The following is a 19,227-nucleotide window of genomic DNA, read 5'->3' on the forward strand; positions in this document are numbered from 1 at the left end:
GCCAATACCATCTATGACCCAAGTCTGTATCAGATGAAGTATTTACTAAACTGTCAGACTCTGGAGGCTGAATACAGAAAATTATTTTCATGCCAGAAACTTGAACTTTATAGATGGAAATTTTCATCTATATTTGAGCTATGATTCAATATGTTTAATTTTCATATTCCATCAATATAGATAGAAAATAAATGAATGCCTAGAGGACAATTCATTGGATCAGCTCTCAGATGCGCATAACTTTCCCCTACCATTTTTGAAATGGAAAGCAGCCTTAGGTAACTGAAAATTTGATCAAGGAGCTGTGAAGGAAAGGGAGAGTTTAGTTCTTTTCCCACAAGTCAAAACTCCTCCCAGCCCTCATCCCCACCCCCAGAGGAAGGATATAAGTATCCATATATTTTATCCTATGGGGTAAAAGCAAATGGGAGGGAGGTTTACATACAAAAATGGCCTGAGGGAAAAGGGTTAAAAAGCCCTTCCCTACTTACCTACCCTCCACTCTTGATGTCAACCTCTAACATTTCTAAAAAGTTAGGGGAAAGATGTGTTGAACTTCATGCAATCTGTACTGTTCAGCTCCAACGCTGCCATCTCTCTCCCTCTTCTCCTCTCTGTAATTCCTCTTTAGAACTTCCTGATTTGGGAGGATCTATAGTGTAAATTGAACATGAAAGATGGCATGAAAATTTCCTGCCTACCAGGAGATACCAGTGCACAGAGGATTTGGCAATCACCATTGTTTTGTAATAAACAGCTCAAACACTCAAGGAAAGCCTTCTATCAACTCCTGAGGTTTAGGAACAAAAATACTTTTTTCAATATTTACTTGGTTTACCATTCCCTCCATGGAAGGTTATAGATAAATTTAAAAAATGCATTAAAAATGTACATTGGGAACTATGTACCAGTCAGATATCCTAGAATAGTGGTTTTCACACTTTTAGCACCAGGACCCACTTTTTAGAATGAAAATCTGTCAGGACCCACCAGAAGTGATGTAATGACTGGAAGTGACATCATCAAGCAGGAAAATTTTTAACCTAGTGTGCAATCCTACCTATGCTTACCCAGGAGTAAGTCCCATTTACTGTCATTTTTTAAAGCATATAGCCTATTAAACGTACAGATACGTAACATTTCCCCAAATGCATTCCATGGTAGCATCAAGTCTAATATATTAAAAATAAAATATTGAAATGAATGGGGACCCACCTGAAATTGGCTCGCAATCCACCTAATGGGTCCTGACCCACAGTTTGAGAAACACTGACCTAGAAAGATACAGGATGTAATACATTCTAGATCTCATTCTCCTCTCCATCCAAATATAACAACTTTGTTTTCTAGGTTGCCAAATTATGAAATTAAGTTGTGTTTTATGGTTATAGTAGTTTCCAGGCTTTCTACTTTCAGGGAACCCTGTCTACACTGATTCACACCAATATCTCCATGCTGGAGATTACAGAGGGTTCTGAGATATGTTCTCCAGTCCACACTCAATTTATGTAGGGCATTAGCCAGGATTGTTAGGTTTCACCTGCATCAGCCTAAAGTATGATCTAGAAGACATCCAACACTCACATGCTACTGCACTTTAGAGGAAAAATCAAATACAGTTATTTGTACCTTTTTTGCCCAAATTCAAAATATAGTGTAGTTAAGATTTTCAGCATGTACATAGGCATAAATATCAACTTGACCTAATGCATGAAATGATTTGCTCTATAAGCACACGCTTTATGAAACCAGTAGCCTTTGAGGGTTTCAGACTTTGGACTAAACATCTGCTCTGTTCTGCAACATGGGAGCCATTATTAATGTTTGACAGTGTCTCTTTCTGCATTTCTCCTCTGGACCCACCCTATTTTTCTTATTAAAAAAAACAAAACATAAAATAGGTGGTAGTACTGCTAATTCAACCCACTTTAGCTAAAAATCAGTTCTAAACTATTCCAGAAACCCAATGTTCTTCAGTGGATCTAATCTGAAGAGCTAAGCCACACCTTCTCACCTCTTCAATTTAATGTTAGAGCAGTTGGTTCAAGCATTTCCCTTCTTTGTATTCTGCAGGTGTGAAGTAGACATTAATGAATGCAACTCTGATCCATGCCTCAACCATGGCCTGTGCCAGAACCAGCTCAACAAATTCCATTGCATCTGTGACATTAATTTTGCTGGTGACCGCTGCGAGATAGACGTAAGCGACCTCTCCTTCTTTGTCTCTCTTTTGCTGTGGCAGAACCTTTTCCAGCTGCTCTCCTACCTCATTCTGCGCATGGATGATGACCCAGCAGTGGAGTGGGGCGAACAGGATGACTATTAGCAGGCAGGGTGTGTGGCATTATTTCAAAGCCATCCAAGCACAACAGAAGGTGCCTTGACCAAACAACAGAGCTGGGGGTTAGGAATCAGAATGACAAGAATCATCATGTCACATCCTCACAAACATTTTTGTTACTGTTTTGAACATATATAAACCATATCTTTGAACATGGTTCAGTGCTGTCCTAATTCCCATCTTAAGCACAGAGGTGAAGCCTGAAGTAGCACTATATTTCTCATCCCCATTGAGTTTTTTTTCATAGGAAGGCTAAAAGGTTTCCAAAGCCAGTTCCACAGTCCAACATACATTTTGGTGCCTTAAAAGTTAGACCTATTCTCGACTGTATTGGGGGCAGTTTTGGATTCCAAAACTGGCATCACTTTTGCCCTATCAGCTCTAGTTTTAGGCTGCAATCCGAACCAATTTTCCAGCACTAAGGGCAATGTAACTCGGAGGTAAGGGAACAAACATTGTCCTACCATGAGGAGGCCTCCATGACTGTCCCCCAACTGCAGGATGCAGCACATGCCCCATTGGCACAGCTATGCCAGTGTTGGAAAGTTGGTTAGGATTGTGCCCTTAGAGATTCAGCATAGCCACCTTCTATGCTGATCCAACTGGTCACCTGCACATCATTTTCTAAGGTATCTCCAAAACCAGGGCTGAAAGGGCAAAACCAATGCCATTTTTTGGAATCAGCACTCCAAACATAGCCAAGAATAAGTCTAACTTCTGGAGCACCAGAACAAATTTTTTTTGAGTTGTTAGGCAGTGTTTTCAAGCCAGTTACACAAACAGAAACATTTAGGAACACAGGAAGCTGCCTTATACTGATTGAGGAGCTTTCCCACCCATGCAGTAGAGCTGTCAAGGACAGAATTTGGAAACTTCTGCATGCACAGCAGACACGCTACCGCTAAGCTATAGCTTCTCCTCATGGATCTGGTCTATACACACAACAGAATGTGGCAGAAGAAACTTGAGGTAATAGAGTGGACTTATCACTGCTGATTGCAAGTGGAGAGGTCACATTTATGAATGTTCTTCCAAGTGGGAAAAAGAATTCCCTGCAAATCAATAAAATGTACCATATTGGGATGAAAGATGTTAGCAGAGCCTATTCCTTGTGCTACTTTTTCTACTGAAAGAGTTTATTTAAACATTCAGAACTGTGATCCATTACCTGAATTATGAAGTAGAACAGTTCACTGTTAACATATTTGTTCAGGTCTAGGAACTGGATACTGGAGTGCACTTTTATATACATAATGTGTCTTAAGGGATCAGTAATGTATACTGACAATCAGCATTCTAGTCTTGCTTGCATTGTGTACTTACTATGCATATCACTGTATACATTGTGATCATGAAGAATATCTTTTACTCCTGACACTTTGCTATCAAGGACATCCTCCGGCATTAACAATGCTGGTTTCTCTTAACCATTAACAATGCTTTCTCTCTCTCTTTCTCTCTACATATGTATTCTGCAACTACATTTTGTGTCCATGTGTGAGCACGAACATGTGCACATGTATGTACCTACTTTTCCTGTCTTTATACATGCAATAAACCTTCCACCTTTGTAATATTACATCTACCTTTTTCATTTTATATGTGTTTGTGCTAATGCCTGTGTTCTCATTTGCTTTCAGTGTGGCATGATTTATAAATGTTTACGCTTCACAGATCTGCTACCTAGGAAGGCGAAGTTCGTTCCTCCTGCACTGCATTCCACCCAACCCCTAAGGTGTGTGATTGCTTAAACATCTCCCGAGACTGGTGTCTTCCAGTAAAGAGAGAATCATCTGTCCTCCCTGAGGACAGATTGCCTTTATTTCTAATTCCAGAATACATTTGGTACCTGCTATTTTGATTTTGCCAAATGTCATCAGAAAGAGAAATCACATGAGATTTCTCTACTTAAATTTTAATTTCTCTCTCTTCCCCATTTTTTTCTTCCTGATGCTGGAAGGAGAATGCATAAGCAAAACTTGTTCCTCATACAGTGACTTTTCTGAGTCAGCAACACTCCTACTTTCATAGAGCAACTTGAATGTCTGCAACTGTTAAGTGAGTAAACAACTCAGTCAACCCAAACTAAGAGCACACAAGTAGTGTGCATTTGGCATTATTGTGCATGCCACCTTCCTCATTCATTTCAATGGGGAAAGAATATCTAGTCATGCCCAGAAACGCATCTATTTTCTCCATTAAAATGAATGTGACAGTGCATGCAGTTGGAAGCTTCAATCTATCCAAATCTAAATAAGCCACATGTGCTAGCAAGAAATCATGGAGACTGGGATGCAACTGTACCTCCAACAGAAGGGGATATGTTCCCTAAAAGTTGAGCACTGTGTGAAATACAGTATTATAGGAGACACTTTGAAGCAGGAAACAGGACAGACTGGTTCCATGCAACCCAAAATGTACCGTTGCCATTAGCTACAATTTCTGTCAGTCATAGTCAGGACAAAAACTCTATAACAAAACAGCACTAAAGGAAGCAGCATCATGGGAACTATTACTGAACTAGTATTCAAACATAGATAGTGGTTTAAGTATAGAACATTTGTTCCCTTATCTCAGAGCTGCATTGTGGTTGCATCGGTGCTGGAAAGTTGGATAGGATTGGACCCTAGGGTCATTTGGAAGAGTGCATCATGGGAGAGGATGTTTTGCCAGTCACCATGCCCATATACCAAGGACCTGACCCACCTGACATGCTAATTCTCTGAACATTTATATGAATTACACCTCCAAATAGATGTTTAGACAAACAAACCTGTTTTGAAAGTGAAGCAAGCAGGAAGGGTTTGTGGCACAGCCAAAAAGAATTATGAGTACCCTGCTTCCTTACCCTTTTCTAGTTTGTCAGCGACTAACAATAGCCCAAGTGCTACTTTTGCAAGATCTGCCTTCTTGTATTATTTCCTCATTTGGGGGAAGCTGATATCCAGCACCATCCACATGCATGCCTCCCAAACATTGGGTTACATGCATGCCTCCCAAACATTATTATTAAAGAAAGCATGAATGCGCACTGCAGAGATCAGCAGTCTCAAATCTGGAACAAAACAAAACTAGAATGCAAAGAGTTTGAGATTCTCACTGAATTTGCCTTTCGGAGATTACTTAATATATTCATTAACCTCAAGTGTTAGTTATGTGAACATGTCCTAATGACACTTAAATTACGATAATAAATGCCTGCTGCCTCATGAATAATTTATTCTCCATTTGCATAGTCATCCTTATGCAGTTATTCCTGAGTAATTATCATACTGCCGAAAAAGGTGTCAAGGACTGAATAACAAGGGTTCCTTCTGTGTACTGTTCATCCTCTCCATCCATCATCCCTGCTCATCTTTTCTATCTTGATCCAACACACATCCCTGAACCTTTTCCATTTTTTAGGAAAAGCAAACACTCATTACATTGGCATGAAGAACAAGCTAGCATGGGGTTTTCTAGCCCTAGAACAATTTGTTGAAATAGCCTAAAACAACAGAAATCTCTCTGGGATATTTATATCTTGTGGATGAATGGCTTCTTGGTCACACACATTTCTTTACTAGTTGCTTACTCTAAGGCAGTGGTTCTCAAACTGTGGGTCAGGACCCACTTGGTGGGTTGCGAACCAATTTCAGGTGGGTCCCCATTTATTTCAATATTTTATTTTTAATTTATTAGACTTGATGCTCCCATGTTATGTGACTGCATTTGGGGAAATATTACAGATCTATACTTTTAATATGCTACTCTGCTTATATGATAATCAATGGGGCTTACTCCTGGGTATGTGTGGGTAGGATTGCAGCCTAGGATTGTTAAAAATTTTCTTGCTCGAAGTCACTTCCTTTCATGACATCACTTCTGGTGGGTCCTGACAGATTCTGTTTCTAAAAAGTGGGTCCCGGTGCAAAAAGTGTGAGAACCACTGCTCTAAGGGGCCCCACTTCTGATTTTACTAATGAAAGAGAGAGCAAGCATCAACAAGGGTAAGTGCTCACTGGAAGAGTACAGTCTGTTGTAAGGCAACTTGTTCTGACTAATTCTTTTGTCGTTCAGGTATTTTGCATTGTTTGTTTCTATTATGCTGAAAGTCAAACAGTCTTCAAATTATGCTAAAACCATCCCCAGATATTTTAGTTCTTCATATATTACTAATCATTACTAAAATATTATATTATATTACTAATACGTATATTAAGAACAACGATTCAGGCCATGTCTCTTATTCCAGCTGTTCAAAAATAACAGCCGACAACATGGTGGGCGATATTTGCAACAATCTCAGAACCAGAGACAGGTCAAACTGACTTTGAGAGAAGGCTCTCCTTTTCTTCCCTGTACCATTACTAGCTGCAACAGTTTTATTTCCAGTAAGGTGTTCTATAACCTACTAATCCAGTTTTCACTTGAATCAGAAACTGTTTTCCACTTGAATGCCAATTTAATTCCCACAGTGACAAACAAGTGAACTTTCAGCTCTGGATCAGAAGTGTTACCCACATCCTTTTTAGAACCTAACAGTATTATTTGAGGGTTCAGTTGGAGAGCTTACTCAGTAATATTTTAAATAATGCTAGTGTAATATTGCTTCCCAAATTTTGTTGTGATTTTTTTTTCATCTTTTAAAATATTCCACAATAACTATAAGTGATGCTGATTCTTGCCTCCCATGAGTGGTACTTGTGCTTCACTCTGGCAACATCCTGAAAAGACAAGTGATCACTCACATTTATTTACATGTAATATTAACAAAGGCAATACAGATGCCTTTTTCAGGTTATTGAGAGAAGTCTAAGTGAAGAAGGAGTGTTAGCATGGTACTACACCACCACCCCCCACACACAGAACACAAGGATGCCACACACCCCATCCCCAAGGACGCCATGCATGGACACATACACTATGGTGAACGTCTACACCAGCAGGGCTATCATTAAACTGGCATATGTGGAGATAAGCCAGCATATCTCCAGGCTGGGTCTTAAGTCTCCATAAAACTTCATGCATTTTAAGACAATTACTAATTGCAGGCCTCAAGGTTTTTCCACCATGCCCAAATTTGGTTCCCCTTTGTTTTGCTGTGCTTTGCTAAACATTCAGCTTGAAAACTCAGAAGCCTGCTGATGGCTTTGTGATATTATAGTTGGTGCTAATAAAGGGATTGCCCTGCTAGGACTGTGAGATTTTTGTCTACAGAGCAACACAGCCATTTATGATTTCAGAGTAGGATTGTGTTGGGTGATTTAAAAAGAATATCCTTTGGGACTTGTGTTTATTTTTATTTTTTATTTTTAATTCACATTCCTGCCTTAATCAGAAGAGCAAAGTAACTCCTGCAGTAAAATTTTTCCCGAAATGTACATTGTGCAAAAATGAGTGTTGTAAATAGAAAAAGATTAAAGAATGTGGCACAGACCTTAAAAAAGAGAGAAAGATGCTACCACAATGCATCATAGAGGAACTGTTGAAAAGTCAGCATTAGCAGCGAGAACAAATAAAAAAGGCAAGTCAAAACTGCCTCATCAGCATAACATTGTGTAGTACAGGATTCTCTTGTGACTATTTCAGACAGCAATACAGATTTACTGTGCCCCATGCCATATTGCCCAACATTTCAGAGATAACACTGGTGACCTTATAACACCTCGCCTTCCCAAGAATCACTTACTTACCACCTCTTTGCTTGTTTCTGGAACTTCAATTATGGCCCAATCCCAAGGGACCTTTATGCCTCTGGAATTAATATGCCAGCCGTGTAAACCACCGCTTTAGGGCTGTCACAAAAGCAAAAGTGCTGACAGACACGGCTTGGCTGCTGTCGCAAGCAGTGTGTGGCCGGGTCCAAGCAATGACAGACTGAGGAGGTCTGCTGCCTCAGGTAAGGCCATGTAGGGGCTGGGATGAATGTGGAGGGGATGGGGTGGAGAGCGGGGCGGATTGGGTCCAGGAGGGGGATGGGTTCGGCAGCAGCTGCCACACTTGCTGAATCCTAACCTGGGCCTGATTTGCCTTCATGGGCCAACCCAGAATTATGCCAGCTGACACAGGTCCAAGATGACCATGTTAGGTGCTGGGGCTTACCCCGGGGAAAAAGAACAAATGCTCCCTTCCCCTGAGGAGGCCTCAGCGTGCCAAAGCTTTCCATGGGATACACAGGAAGTTGAATTGACACTGCTGCATCACCATGCAGGGAGTTACATAGAACTGGGCTGCCTGTCTGCAATAGCCTGCTCCATACTAGCTTCTGAAACAGGAGTACCATTTCACTGATGACCAAAACAGTTTCCTTATAATATTTAAAAAATGTAATTATGTTCCATGGTTGTCATGGAACTGAGCTGCAACTAAAGAACAGAAGCAAAAACATTTATTATTTGAACAGGCAGTAAAAACTAGGGGAAGGCACTGGAAAGTAAGCAGGTGTCCTGGTGTTATGCCAGTGGCATAGCTAGCCACCCTGGCACCCAGGGCAAAGTTGAAAACACCATCTTCACTTACACCTGGAAGTGACGTCACTTCTGGGTGTGACATCACAACCACAGGTTTTTTAAAACAATGGAAAATGGGGAAAAAAATCTGCCACACCCCCCACCTGCTGTAAATCCAAGGGGTGAAAAGTGGCCAGAGACTGCATTCGCCACGCCCCTTGCAAAGTAAAGGGGGGGAAATGGAACTGTTTGCAAGCAGCGGTGAATGCAATCTCTGGTCACTCATCACCCCTTGCTCCGCCACCTCCCCCCACCCCAGACCCCCCCCACCTACTTCCCAAGCCCCTTGGTTACCCCCAAGTACATGGCACTGTTATTGCCATCTCCTCCTTTAAGCTGCAGTCTCCTCTCCAGAGGAGAAGGATGCATGCTGGCCACTGTCATCTTGGCTGCAGCTGGAGTGATGCCCCCCACTGAGTGATGCCCCAGAGCAACTGACACCCCCACAGCCCCTCATTAGCAGCACTACTGCTTTAATAATAATAATAATAATAATAATAATAATAATAATAATAATGGTATTTATATACTGTCTTTCTTGGTCGTCAGATTTCTCCTCAGACTTTATTCAAGGCGGTTTACAAAGGCAGGTTGTTCTAAATCCCCGTAGGGGGGATTTTTACAATTGAAAGGTTCTATCTTTCAAGAACCACAACATTTCAGATTGATCTTTCTGATCTGGTATCACATTCTGGCCTCCAGTTTCCTCCCACGCAAGCTGACAAGCAGCTCCTTCATCTCTCACATGGAGGGTAGCCAAGACGCTTCTTCGCTCACACCAAAGAGCAGGTGGAATAACGGCTCGTCAGCTGCTTCAAGGTTTCACCATTCACAGTGCCGGTGGCCTCAAATTGGCAACCTGTGGATGTTATCTTCAGGCAAACGGAGGCTCTACCCTCTAGACCAGACCTCCTGCCCTTTATACATTTAGACAATAAAGACACAAGTTCCTTAGCCATAGCCTGTGTCTCAAGTGACTTAACAGTAAAAGGGATGCTTATTATTTTGTGTAAAGATCTAAAACAAAACGTAAATCTATAATACATGTTGCCATACTTAACAGTTCAAAATTAGCTTCACCAAGTGTAACATGTGAAATAGCTGCACAATAGATAATTCCATAATATCAACCTACAGGCAAGCAAGTGGTTTAGGATCAAACTAGATCCAGAATGTGTAACTGGACCCTATTGGTTATCTGGTTTTTAGTTAAACACTGTGCCATGGGGGTGGGGAATTGCAAGAGGGGATGGAAGGGCTCTGGGACTTTGCTCCATCACAGTTCTAGTCCCAGTCCCCATGGAAGTTTTTCCCCCAATTAAAACAGCATGGAGGAATATGATTGGGATTGGAACTGTGACTGGAGCAAAGTCTTACAGTCTTTCTGTCATCCCTTTGAATGATTGTAAACCCAGTTTCAGATTTGTACACAAATTGCTGATGTGGTACATATAGCATACTGTACTAGCTATGCCACCAAAGACATTGATACAAATCCTGGCTCAGCATGAATGATGGCTCAACAGCAACTATCACTCTACTTCATCCCAAACCCTTCACATATTAGAGGGTCTGCTCAGGGTCACATGAGCAGACAAAAGTCAATGATGAGGGTTATAAGTAGATACTATACACCAACATTCCATATCTATAGCTAATCTTCCAGTGAGGGTTGTTAAATAAGCATAACTGAAAAAGTATGTGGGGCACTTTTGCAAAGCACTCAATAATTGCGCTTTTTAATATTATTCTAAAAATCTTTGTACCACAGGCTACCCCAAAAGTCACTGAGGGGTGGGGGTACTAATTTTTTAGGTAAATACATAAATATTACTTGTATTAATCATTAATACGTCACTGAAAATATCAGCACAGCAGAGTAAATGATGATTCACGTGTTAGAGGCACAGACCAGCTATACTACACTGACCAGGTTTCAACCATTTTCCACTTCCAGTTATGATGACACAGCTCAGGACTCTGTGGAAACTCATCCAGACTCAGATGCGGTATTCTTTGTTCTTAATCTAATTCTTTTTCCTTAATCTAAATTTATGAATCTTCATCTGAGTCTCACATGTCATTTGGATAAGAAGGGTTACCCTTACAAAGGCTCTTGTGTGTATTGGTGCATAACCAGACCTTCACCTTGTATGAAACAAAATCCACTGGGGGATGTCAAAAGGCTCTTAAGGAACATGAAGCGGATGTGGCACCTCCCTTGCTTCTGTTGAGAGAAAAATTGAAAGCACAGACTCCTAGTTAAAAAGAAACAGGGCTCCATTGGTTTGGGGGCAATTACCGATAATGAGATGGATGGGAATAGATCATTTCAATGTCTTGGAATATTTTAGCCGAAACCAAGTCTCTCAGGTTTCATTTCCCCACCTCCGCCTCTGTGCAACATTCCCACTGGAGTAAGAAGCTCAGGCACTAGGAGAAGCCGGTGGGGGTCTCCTAAGCTTTATTTACATTAGAAAGGATGATTCACTGGGGAATGAAAGCTACGTGGGGGAAAATCGGTATACAGCACAGTAACACACAACCCGTTTTTTAAATCCATGAACTGGGTATCAGATTTGGACTGATGAATGATCCCTGAATTGCAAAAAAGGAAAAGTTAGTGTACAGGTCAGGAGTGATATTTAGTGTAAATGCACCTTGCAATGAAATGAAAACATATAAACCACTATAGGCGAGGGAAGCAGAAGAAGACGAAGAGACTCTGTTGCAATTCAGATATCCCGACTAGAAAAACAGTTGCTTCACATTTTGCTATGTTCCATGCAAATTGCCTTGTGCCTTGTAAGGTTTTATCAGGCTCACAGCTCTGCATTCTTGCCTAGTGCACAGTGTACACCATCAGAACCAATCTACTGGCTCATTCTCCTATCTACCTGGGTAGATAGGTAACAACCTATCCCTGAATAGGTAGGTAACTACCTATCCAGAGAGTAAAGGTGACTGTGCTTGTGCTGCAACACTCTGAAAGTTTCAGCTGCTGTAGCTATAGACATAGAGCAGGTGGAATCAAAAAGCCTTCAGCAATGTTGGAGGGTGTGGGTCTCAGGCAGAGTTCCTTATTATGGGCATAGGAGTGTTGTGTGTACACCAGCATGTCCTCGTTGTCATCTGTGAAATGTTAGAGTCTGTTCATGTCCTTCAGGCACTAGTTCTAAAATAACCCAAGCGGCCTCCTCAAATGCTGGCCAGCCAATCACAAAGATTTCCCTTCAGCATGCAAATGGTATCTCTGACCTGCTGCGAACTCATGTAACGAACATGTTCTTGATCCTTTTGCGCAACTCTGGGTGCATGTTGCAAGCGGGCCGAGACCACAGTTGTAATAACACTGCCAAAGTAACAAGCATGTAAAAACTGCCTGCTGGATCTAGCAAGTCCAGTATTCAGTTTCCCACAATGGTTGGGCAATGTGCCTCTAGACAGCCACAAGAAGGACATGACTGTGCCGATTATCCCCTGTTGTTAGTGCTTAGCATCTGGTCCTCGGAAATATAGAGCTGCAGAGACTCCATTTATCTTTCATGAGGTTCATAGAGATGTGCACAAATTGAGTGGTTAAGCCATTGCGGAAATGCATGTTTACACATGAGCAATAATCTTACCAGAATTGAGTTTGAGAAAGCTACTCTTGCATGTTTCCAGCATAAGCAGTTGTGAGCAGCACCATCAGGCTAGCACCTCTAGCATCACATACCAGCCTCTAGTGAGCAAGTTTTTTAAAAACTTTTTAAAAAGATTGTGTTTCTTTGAAAAAGGTAGAGAGTGGATGAACTAACTGAATGAGCATCAATGAACTGTCATGTAAAATTTGAACTGGAGAAAAGGTCCCTACTTACTTGTCAACTTAATCATGAGGCATATAAATTCAGTTTTCACTCATATACTGTATATGTTGGGGGGGGTAGGTTATGCAAAGGTTGCGCGGTTGCATCACCCAATTTGAATACTACCAGAACTCTGCCCCAATATGCAATAAAATCCTCCCATCCACCCAAATAGGATGAGACAGATGACTATGATTTATTTGTTTATTTTAAAACCACCCTTCCTCCAAGATGCTCAAGATGGTGTACAGTACATGGTTCCTCCTCTCCTTTTGTCCTCACAACAACCCTGTGGGGTAGGTGAAGCTGAGAAAAGTGGCTGGCCTGGGTCACCCAGGAAGCTTCATGGAGAATTTAAACCTGGCTCTTCCAGGTCGATGTCCAACACTCAAACAACTACACCATCCTAACTTTGTTTGATTTCCAACCAAACCGGGGGGGGGGGGGAATCTAACCTAGCCTAAATTTTTTTTTTTTTAAGTTCTGGAAAAGTTGCCAAAATTTGGGGGGGGGGGAGTAAAGCCAGAATATTGGGATAGTTGCCAGTGTAAAGATTTTGTTGTGGTGGCTTATAAAAATCAGCAGCATCATTCTCGCTGTGCATGCATGAATTGTATGGGCATCATGTCACATGCTGGTGCAGAGCACACATGTCCACTCAGAACCATTCAGGTTCTGTTGAGCCAGGGCTGTATAATTGGCGGCAAGCAATGCGGCAACTTGGCAATGCCAAGTTTGCTCTTATGACCACTTCAGTTAGTAACTCCGTCTCATAACAGAACAGACTCAGCCTCATACAGTACTTAAACCAGCAGCAACAACAGGAGGGAAAGAGAGCTATTGCTATTAACTCTGCCACTACCACAGTCCACCAGGCTTTGCCTTGACCTGTTTCAGGCTTCACCTGAAGCTGGGCAGAAGCTGTTTGAGTCACAGCCCAAACCTAGGCATCTGGGAACAGAGTGAAGTCCATAGCACCCCCAAACTGCAAACCTGCCCCATTTTTACCCCACTTGTCTCCCCATATAGGACCCCAGAGTGGAGATGGCGGGCAGTCTCATCACCAGGAGACATTCTAACCCACCACTCTCCTATTCTGCACCTCATTTCCTCTCCCACATAGTTCTCCTGCTCCTTTTGGATTACAGCAGGATGAGAAGGAGGATGAGAAGGAGCAGCTCTTTGCACCCTCAGGGCTTTGGAGTCAGAGGAATTTTTGGGCAGAGTCGGAACTGGAGGTTTTGTGTACCGACTTTGGCCCCAAAGTTCAGGAGCTCAAATGTCTTGAACTTCCTCTCAAGTCTGCCCTGGCTCAGTCTTTGCTTTTATCAGTGATAACACAGGCCAACACACATTTTGCTTCCTTAAATGTTACACCAATTCCTGGGTAAATTTGGGGTGCTGATTCCAAAAATGGCATCCGTTTTGCCCTATCATGTCTAGTTTTGGAGACACGACATAGCCTCTTTAGTGAATGGTTCAAGCAGCTTCCTCGTGAGGAAGCCTACACCATGGCTTCCTTATGAGGAAGCTGCTTGAACCATTCACTAATGAGGCTATACTTTATCACCAAAACTAGACGCGATAGGGCAAAACGGATGCCATTTTTGGAATCTGCACCCCAAATTCATATCAAACCACCATAAACTTTGGGGAAAACTTTTCTGACCCTCAATTTTGTAGGCCTGTGTAATCAGTCTGCCAAAGACAATTGATTCATCTTGAAGAAAGTCATTGATTTCCAGCTTTCCTCAAAGCCAAAATTAGTTGTGTTACTGCACCCATTCTTGAGCAATTATCAGCATTTTTCCAAGGAGCTGTTCGTGGGATTAATATGCACACAGGCTTGATAACACAAATCACAATTATCTACATCTCAGAAAATAACAACCTACAAGGGTGTCATGCGTTATATGCAAGGCCAATAGGGTGCCAACTTTTTATTATCAATATTTAGAGTTGGAAGCAGTTGATGGCTGCAATGTAAGTGTTGCACTATCACAGGAGAGTTGTTGATTTGATATCTTGCTGTCTGTCAGCATGAAACATTAAAAGAGCTACTTTGCTAATCAGTGAGTCATGTTAATAGCAGATCATGGTTGTTTTGCAGAATTCTGGCACTAACTGGAGAGGGCCATTCTCAAAGATATTTCTGGAATAGTTGTATGTGCCTGACACTAAACACTAAGGAATGACAGGAAAGGGGGATATATTAGTGTTTGCTGATTGTTCTGGAAGACTGAAGAAAAGCAGTCAAGATATTTTTATTTACTTGGGATACATTGAACAGCACTGGGAAATGGGCACTGCATGTTCAAATTTACTTAATACACATTTTTATATCTGTTTAACTCTGTAATAAGGTTCAGTATCACTGGGTAGCTGCCAAGGTCCCAGAGCTCGCAGAAGGGTTCACTGCTGATCCCTGAGATTATTTATATACAGCTTTTCCACAATAAGTAGTTCACACTTGACATAGCAAAAGAAATGGTTCCCTGTCCTGAGAGAGAGAACATGGGAGAGAAGCCATGCTTCTAGTCCTGTGGGAGGTGGCGGTGGTAATGGAAGAACTCTTGAGAAGGAGGAAGGGGCCCATGAATTGCAGTTTGTTGAAGGTTCCCTGAAACACAGAGCCAATTGTACTGTGTCCATGACACAGAATGAGTTTCACACATTTTTACAAACTGAAGGTGAGAGTTGCCAGTCTTGAATGACTCTGCAAGTTGGTTGCACTCAGCTGACTAAACGGGACCTCCCAGGGACTTACAAAAGCAATGAAATACACACACACAAAATGCACAACAGCAAACAATTAAAGCGGTGGATGCATAGATCAAAGCTAGTATTAAATATACCATATCACCTGAAAAATCTATCCAGTGGCATCGCTAGGGGGGCATGGAGGTGTGGGTGATGCACACTGGGGGATGATGTGCTAAAATCGCGGGTTTTAGGAGCAATCCTATCATACCATATACTGTTGGTTGCAGAATTTCCAGCAGAATGCAATGCAAAAAATCAGAGTGAAATAGCTTCTTTCCTTCAAAAGTTATGACCAAAATACCAGAAAGGAAAAAAATGCATGGAGCCCTATGGAAAGTGAAACCGAGCCATATCACTCATTTACTCGTGAGTAGGCGAACTTGCCTTAGTCCGTCAGAAAGGGCAGACTGAGAGGAATCCAATGGTCCTGATCCAGAATGGTCCTGATCCAATGAATGCAGCCCAAAAAAAACACCCAAGAAGGAGGTCCCTCCCTCCCAGCTGCGAGTGTATTGAGCCTTACGGAAAGCGAAACTAAGCCACGCGGCTGCATTTACTCGCAAGTAGGCAGATGTGCCTTGGCTTGTGATCAGGCCAGGCAAAGGGGAATGTGAGGACACCAGAATGGTCCCGATTTGATGGAACTGGAGCTCAACAAATGCTCCAGAGGGCAGCCTTCCCCCCCCCACACACACACATGAAAAAGGACCAAAAAAAGAGGCTTCAACTGATAAGGGGAAGGTGGGTCTTTATCTTGATATGCTTGAAATAGAAGAACTTTAAACTGGGCACTGGGAAGGGCTGAAAATCTCACTGATTCTTTTTGTGGGGGTGTTATTGCAGGCAGACTACAGACTAAATTCACTTGGTGGAACAGGACTGGCTCCCCCTTATTTATTTCTTTTATTTTAATTTAATTATTTATAATTATTTATTTTAATTTGATTGATGATGTCACTTCTGGCCATGACATCACTTCCAATGGGTCCTAGACAGATTGTCATTCTAAAAAGTGGGTCCCAGTGCTAAAAGTTTGAGAACTGCTGCAATAAGGTGTTAGTAAGTTGACACAGGGTGGTTGTATGTGATTCTACAAGTTTTCAAAATCACTAAAATCAGAGTTTGGAGGAATTATGCCATCATGTTATATATCAATCAATGTGTAATTTCATGCAGAATGCAATGAAACAAACCACATTGAAATATCTGTGTTCTATCAAAAGGTACAGCCAAAAAAACCAGTGGGGGCAGAGTGATAGTACATCACCACGCCCGCCACCTGGGGTGTTGCCCCGCCCACTACATGGGGTGACCCGCAGGCCTCCCACACCAGGTGATGCGAATCCTAGTGACGCCACTGAATCTATCTATACAAATTGATTCACATGAATAAAGCCCAACCTCAATGTAGTAGCCAAAGATCCTCCTGAGCAGAAAAGCCTAAACATATTTGGAAGGACAGCAGGGAATTGTCTAGATGCAGCTAGTCTTGGTAAAGCTCTCTCCAGTGAGGTGCCACCACTGAGAAGGCTTGATCTTTGTACTAAGAGTAATGGCTGTTGTTCCCTGTCAACCCAAAAAAGCTTCACTGTGCAATCCCATACAGGTTTGCTCAGAAGTAAGTTCAATTGTCTAAGAGTTTGGAATTGGATAAGCTAGGTCTTGAAATGTCATGTAAGTAGTTTCAAAGTAGGAAGAAGTGGCAGGAGAAGAAAACAGTCTCATGAAGAAATCTAAAGTTGATGCAGCTGTTACCCTGCACATGCCCAATCTCGTCTGATCTCAGAAGCTAAGCAGGGTCAGGCCTGGTTAGTACTTGGATGGGAGACTGCCTGGGAATACTGGGTGCTGTAGGCTTATAATAAACTTAATAATAACAAACTTTATTTGTATCCCACCCTTCTCCCTGAAAGGGACCCATAGTCTTATACCATAGTCTTTCGAGGCTGAAGGTTGCCAACCATTGTTTTTTGTCACATAGTCTTAGTGGGGCATGGCTATGGGGTTGGTGTCATAATCACCTCCTGCACTTCAGAAGTGCCCAGTAAGGTAGATAAGTATTATTAACCCCATTTTTGGTACACATAATTGCAGATGGGATGGGGGACTGAAACTTAGAGGTAGTGGATTGCTCTTCATAGCTTCATCATGTGAGATTTGAGCCAAGAACCAGATTTTGACAAGTTCATATGGGACAGCTCAAGATCCAGGCTAATCTTTGACATTCTTGAAAACAGCTATTATGATAGAGTTGTAGAAAAACTGTGATTGGGCATATAGCTGAATGAAGCATTACAAAATCATCCAGAACAGGGGTACTTAATCTGAAGTCTATGGATGATCTTTAGGGGGAAGGGGCTCTGTGAACCAGCCACAAAACAAAATTTGTGCATATGTGTTTATGTGCATTTTTCTGGAAGGGGGTCCTTAGCTTTCATCAGATTCATGAAAAGGACAGTGATCCCCCCCCCCCCAAAGAAGCACTGCTCTAGAAGTAAACAGACACCCAACCTTACAATATGTATGCGACTCAAAACACCCTTTTTCTAGGTTTCATGCTTGTGGAACATTACAGAATTATCACTTACAAATATTGTATTTATTTTATTTTATTTTTATGGTGTTTGTATCCCAGTCAGGGAGACCAGATGTCATAATTGCAAAAGAGGTCAAGGCACCTCAAAATGTAGGACATCTAAGAAAAACGTTGGCCATGACAAAATAAAAGCTAAAAACACTAGTATATTTGATTTCATGTAGTTAATTTAAACTGTATATTACATTATTAAATTTAAAATTATCTTACATATAACTTATTAATTACAAGAAGGCTATGAGCTGCCTGCAGGGGCCACTCACAAGGAAAAGGAGGGCATTTATGGTACGTTTTTCCCAGGACACGAGGCTAAAAAAGAGGACATGTCCTGGAAAAAGAGGATGTCTTGTCACCCTTATCCCAGTCATCTTTTAAGGGGGCTGGCAAACATGGAGGTACCCCCATTTTAGCCTCACAACTCTTCTGAGGTAGGTTACAATGAAAAATAATTGCCCAAGACCATCCAGCTTGTCCACAGTTGAGTGGAAATACGTAACACAGTTCTGCTGTTGTAAAATTAATTCTGGTGGCTATTTTTGGGGCAAACTGGAGACCCACTCCTGCAGCTGGCTACCTCTGGCAGGGGCAGAAGTACTGTGTGTAAGGATGGGGAGAGGGTGGAATGGGGTAGAGAGGGGGAGGAATGAGGGAATTTCCAGGAGGGGAGGGGTCAGAACAGGGTGGATAGCAACTGTTACCCTGCACATGCCCAATCTCGTCTGATCTCGGAAGCTAAGCAGGGTCAGGCCTGGTTAGTACTTGGATGGGAGACTGCCTGGGAATACCGGGTGCTGTAGGCTTATACCATAGTCTTTCGAGACTGAAGGTTGCCAACTAACTTGCACCGATATCCTTGTCCCATTTTTCTCTTGTTCACCCCTCTTACTCACCTTGGACCTGTGCTGGCAGAGAAGCGGTTGCTGATCTAAGGAGACCCATTGGGATAATGGAGACTTTTCCCTGGGTAAGGGAACAAATATTCCCTTACCTGGAAGCAAACTCCACGCCTGCAGCATGCTCCTTGTTGGTGCGGCTGCGCTGGTGGGATGGTGGTGTTAGTTAAGATTGGGCAGTAGATCTCCATGATTCTAGTCCAATAACAGGATATGTGGGGCCTGCTTGATAAATACTTGTCTAATTGTGACTCTCTGAATCCCTCTGGAATCCCAGGGATGTTTAGTCTAAAGA

The 19,227-nt window shown here is 42.1% G+C and overlaps 1 protein-coding gene and 1 pseudogene across 1 annotated transcript in view; both read left to right on the plus strand.

Moving 5' to 3' along the window:
- CRB1 (crumbs cell polarity complex component 1) overlaps nt 1-19,227 on the plus strand; it is a 131,830-nt gene that overhangs the window by 105,490 nt on the left and 7,113 nt on the right. The window contains exon 11 of the mRNA XM_066624551.1: nt 2,074-2,200. Within this exon, the coding sequence (XP_066480648.1) occupies nt 2,074-2,200 (127 nt within the window). The remainder of the gene's footprint in view (nt 1-2,073; nt 2,201-19,227) is intronic.
- LOC136649991 (5S ribosomal RNA) lies at nt 18,720-18,839 on the plus strand (annotated as a pseudogene).

This window comes from Tiliqua scincoides, chromosome 4 (assembly GCF_035046505.1).
Source record: "Tiliqua scincoides isolate rTilSci1 chromosome 4, rTilSci1.hap2, whole genome shotgun sequence".
Lineage (NCBI taxonomy): Eukaryota > Metazoa > Chordata > Lepidosauria > Squamata > Scincidae > Tiliqua > Tiliqua scincoides.